This window comes from Anneissia japonica, unplaced genomic scaffold (genome assembly GCF_011630105.1).
Source record: "Anneissia japonica isolate Jap-2015-1 unplaced genomic scaffold, ASM1163010v1 scaffold1509_len713820_cov188, whole genome shotgun sequence".
Classification (NCBI taxonomy): Eukaryota; Metazoa; Echinodermata; class Crinoidea; order Comatulida; family Comatulidae; genus Anneissia; species Anneissia japonica.
In genome coordinates, this window is record NW_022737632.1 from 699,007 (window position 1) to 704,458 (window position 5,452).

General features: G+C 40.5%; 1 protein-coding gene across 1 annotated transcript in view; it reads left to right on the plus strand.

Moving 5' to 3' along the window:
* Positions 1-175: 175 nt before the first annotated feature.
* The window catches only part of LOC117117392 (cell death abnormality protein 1-like), a gene marked incomplete at its 3' end in the record, with an annotated part of 17,242 nt that continues 11,965 nt past the window's right edge, over positions 176-5,452 (plus strand). Inside the window, exons 1-3 of the mRNA XM_033261669.1 lie at positions 176-188; positions 4,498-4,824; positions 5,195-5,307. Of these exons, the coding sequence (XP_033117560.1) occupies positions 4,512-4,824; positions 5,195-5,307 (426 nt within the window). The remainder of the gene's footprint in view (positions 189-4,497; positions 4,825-5,194; positions 5,308-5,452) is intronic.

The window sequence follows — 5,452 nt, forward strand, 5'->3', positions numbered from 1 at the left end:
TCGATATAAAAAGAAACAAACAATATAAGTGTGTAATATATATGTACATGTATGTATATGTATACATACATGTACAATTGATTCACAACTTCACGACAACAAATAATACTATTTTTTAAAGATTATTGTCTAATTTTTAAAAAATAAAATGTAATATTTCTTCTCCACAGCTCCAGATGTGCTCGTAGGTAAGTTGAAAACAATTTATGCATATTCATGTATGAGAATGTTGAATCGGACTTGTACACTTATTGGATGTTCATGACTCTGCCAGCGATATATAAGATTTTATTGGATGTTCCTGACTCTGCCAGTGATATATAAGATTTTATACACAACACAAGGTATACTGTATGGTTCTAGTTTATTTAGTCATACACTGAAGTCAACTTACTTAGTTATACTCTACAAAGTATACTAAATATACTGACTAATTCTTTGGCATCTTGGGGGCTACTCATGTGATGCTGGTTCATAGAACAGGATTCTAGGCAGATCTCATTAGCTATTATTATTTACTTAGTATCAAATGTTAATGGAATATTGAGCCAAATTGATGGAATTACATGAGAGAAAGCCCCCTAAGAAATTATAAAACCATTGGGTGTAAATTAATAGGTTATGTCAAAGGTCCACATTATTGGAACAATTCTGCTAACCACCCTTCAACCAAGTAAAATAACATCACTTCCAACATTAATAGGAAATATTAAAAAGATGATATTTTAAACGTATTAGATTGGTATTAGTTAATATTTAATTTTTTTTAATATACTGTATTATTGACTTACTAATTGTATAATTCAATAGTTTACCTGTTGCCAGTAGGCCTACATAATCCCCATGTCCATTCTGAGTTATCAACATACGGGTGTTATAGCCCCAAGATGCTGCCTGGGTAAACAACAGTTGAGTATCCGTTTTACGTTTTTATTTTCAAGTATTTTTGTGTATCCTATGTAACTGTAAAATGTAACTACCAAGAGATTTTGGCCTACCTTACTACAGAGCTTTCAACCGCAGGCAATTTCATGTTCCACAAGCAGCGAACACTGCTTTCGCGACTCGCGAGAGGAAGTCGGTATGCATGTCTATCAGTTCACCTAACCAACCTAACTGACGTAGAATAGCGCTCTCTGTAATTTCAGTCCAATGGGGCCAATAAGCCAGTTAGATCCAGGGGTTGAACCCGGCTGGAGTAACTATAGTGAAATCGAAGAAATTGGAATTGTCTGATGCAGCGAAGTGCTGTTACAACAATGATACAAGTTAAGTTACAATGTACACCGTAGATTGTCGGCCTGCTTGTTTTTAGGACATTGCATTCCTTTTACTTACAGTCCTCAAAAACCACAAACACTTCTAAAGAATGTGCTACGACTGTATGTATGGTACCCTTGTGTATAAATATAATTTAACATCCTAATAAAATGTGCTATAGGTAGATTACTCGGTCGTGCGCATGTAGTTCCGGGCGCATAACTCAAACACTGTAACTGGATCGATATACTTCAAATGTTCACACATTGACAAAGTTACATGTATCTCAGTCCTCAAATTTAGTGGTGATCGGAAGTAAGATACAGATTTCAGAATGTTATTAATATACTTCAGGCGAGACTTTTTTTATTCCTCGTACTTATTTTTTAAAGATCGTCGAAGGTGGGTGAAATAAAAAATTAAATTAGTAAATGAAATTATATTATCATTCCATAATATTGCAGCTAGTAATCAGCGCAGGTTGTGTTGGAACCTACCAGGTACCCACTTGTACTCCTGGGTGGAGAGAGGCAACCGTAGATAAAGTGCCTTGCCCAAGGACACAAGCGATTTGCACAGCCAGAGTTTCGAACCCCCGACCTCAAGGTTTTGCCAAAACATTCAGACGGAGGAGAAAATAAAAATAAAATTTTATTGGTGAATTTAAAACAGGATGGTTTAATGCTTCAAATTTATATAATTAGGAAGAAATATACATACCTTATCTTTGGAGATTACAAGGCAGCAGAGTGCATATTAAAAATAAAGGAAAAAAATTATATTTTTCTGGAATTTCCACATTTTCGTGGCGGCGGGTGCGCTAATTGGCCAAAAATAAAATTTTATTTTTATTCAAAATCATTAATATTAGCAGTTGGCAGGTTTGCTAAACAAGGTATAAAAAAAGTCTCGCCTCATCCTCTCTCGGCTCGAATCAATTGGCTTTTCCCATCTGTCTTTGCATCATACGAGTTTTTAAAGAAACACTTCCGGCTTATACCCCTGACCTCCATCTAAAAAAGAAAAAGAAATCTCAGCTGGTTCCAAGTCGTCCAAACATCTGGAAAGTGTATGCACACAGGCAGCCAAGAACTCTTGTTTAACAGCCGAGGCGCTGGCCAGCATTATTGGGAAAATAAATTCCACGGCTGAAGATGTAGTACTAGCTCCACTTTTCTTCCACGCTCTACAAGCGGACCTGATTCAGGCAATTCGCAGGGACCCAACATACCAAGCTATGGTATGTCTCTCCCAGTCAAGTATCTAAGAACTTCAGTGTTCGCCAGTAGAACGGGAGGCTAATTGTGTTACCACCTTTAGTCCTCACAATAATATGGGACACATCAATGCAAGGATGAAGTGCTCACTACGGGGCCGAGCAAACGAGAACGCTGGTCGCTGGCCGAGAGAGAACATCATATCAACTATCTAGAGCTGCTAGTAGCATTTCTGGGCCTCTGATCGTGTGCAGCTCAAAGGAAGGGGTGTCACATTATGCTTCGAATGGACAATAGAACGGCGATAACCTATCTCAAACACAAAGGGGGCACCCGCCGCATGGCCAGTCTGTCGAATTTGGCCACAGAAATATGGAAATGGTGCATACAGAAGCAGATCATACTTACGGCTTACCATTTACCAGGGAAAGAGAATTGTATAGCCGATGCACAGTCCCAAGTATTCGTGGACAGGTTGGAGTGGATGTTGCACTCTCAGGTTTTTCATCAGGTTTGTAACAGGTTCAGCTTCCTTCTGACAATCAACCTGTTTGTGTCGAGAATGAACAACTTCCTCGGTATGCCTCATGGAAGCCAGACCCAAGAGCAATAATAATCAATGCATTCTCGATGAGTTGGATGACCGAACAAGCATATGCATTTCTGCACTTCCGTCTCTTAACCCATGTACTGCGGAAGATTTTAGCAGAGGAAGCAACGGCATTAGTGTAGTAGCGCCCACTTGGGGAACACAGGTGTGGTATCCCATTTTGCTGGAAATTGCAGTAGCAGAACCAATTATAGTGCCACATTTCAGCGATCTTCTCACTCGGCTCTATTCAAGGCAACCACATCCGTTGAGCAGGTCGCTTCATTTAATGGCATGGCTGCTTTGCGGCAGAATTATGAAACAGAAGGGTTTTCGGAAGGAGACGTCCTCTTGGACAGTTGCAGGCCGTCCACACACAAACAATATCAGTCAGCATGGAAAGCTTGGTGTTGCTGGTGTGATAGGAGAGCGTTTAATCCCACACAGCTGTTCAAACAGCATAGGCCAGGGTTTGGGATTAAGTAAGTAACTATTGACGCTTTTAGCGACCCATACATTTGTCCAGTGCGGGCCGTCTCAAAATATGTCAAATGTACACGTACATTAAGAGGGGCAGAGACCCAATTGTTTGTTAGCCATTCAAAGCCACACAAGAAGGCCGTGTCAGCCTCAATCTGGCGTTGGATGGTTCAGATGCTGGGTTTAGTAGGTGTAGACACCAGCCAGTTCAAGGCTCATTTTATAAGAGGAGCTGCGGCATTCTGTTCTCACAGGATGGGGGTATCAATGAAGAATATTTTAGAGGCTGCAGGATGGGCGTCTAATACAACGTTCAGCAGTTTTTATTATAGACCTACTGCTACCTCTTTGTAGCCAAGGCAGTCCTAATTGATTCGAGCCGAGAGAGGATGAAGTATAATTAATGATTATGCAAAGGTACTTACTGTACCTGAAGTATAATTGTGATTATACGAATCCTCTCAAGGTGAGAATCAATTCCCACCCGCAAGATTGTTTATCTGCACGATGATGATACCCGAAACGTTCCGCCCCTGAGACAGATGGGAAACGCCAATTGATTCTCACCTCGAGAGGATTTGTATAGTCACGATTATACTTCAGGTAAGTACCTTTGCATAATCATTAATTTTCCGGCCTCAACAGCTGATAGAGCCAACTCGTTCGGCCTTGTTTAGCTAGGCCGAGCGGACTCAAGCGGATCGACCGTGGGCCAGAGTCAGGGGCGAGTCTGATTTTAGTCGGTTACCCTATTGATGGATTTGCCACACCAGGTATACGATGAACCGGACCTGGCCGGCGTTCAATTAAATGCCATTATTTTTTCAATTGATATGCTGCAACAGGACTAGGGTTTGTAATTTCAGATCTTGTTAATTATGTATTTAATATGTATACTATAGTGATATACTATACTTTAATACGCCATATTTATGTGCCTCTCTTCTACAGATCCTCCCATCGACATGACATTGTTTGTTAGGGGATCAATAGTGGGCCTCTACTACGCGCCACAGTCTAAGGATCCAGCAATTACAATGTACTTATCTGGCGTTTCTGAGCCTGACGTGGAACTTACTATGGATGATACAGATTTTAGTGGAACAGTGTTCGAAGGCGGTGTAAGCAGAAATGATGTTAACGATATATACACTCGATTCAGGATAGATATCCCTTCAAGTGCTCCACTAGTCCAACAAAGGGGACCTTGGCGCGGTCGGGTAGAGGTGGAAAATCAAAGGGAAATCGACATAACTTCATTTTATCAGAGTGTGACAGGTAAGCATAGTCGGATGTCATTATAGTTTCATAGCTGCATTTAACTGTCATAGGTCTGTCTACTGACAGTCAATAGCCTAGAATTTATAAAGAAATGTAGTAAAATGATTAAAATTATTCTGCAACATCAGCAGCAACAGCGACGCAGCAATAACAACAACCACAACGAAAAAATTGAAACAGCAACATCAATAATAGCAGTAGCATCATCGACAGCTGCAGCAGCGACTATATCAGCTGCGACGGCAATAGCAACAGCAGCCAAGCACAATAGCAAAAGCAGAATCCAATATAGATAATTTGCCGATAGCTGTCTGACGTCTATCAGGGTATTATTTAAACATTTGTCTTCAATCTTTCTAATAAAAAGCCTATGTAATGCCAATCAATCCGTACGTAGTCGCATCGGTTGGTGGATATGTTCAATTTCGGACGGATGCAAATGAAAACCAAGAGCTTCGATGGAGTCACAATGGAGAGGAGATTCCACAAGCCAACGGTCTTGAAGTATTCACAATATTAAAAGCCACTGTTGAAGATGACGGCATCTATGAATGTTACATAAATGGAAGACGCCATGAAAAGGAACACGCCTTTTTCAAGCTGTCTGTCAGAGGTGAGTGAGTCT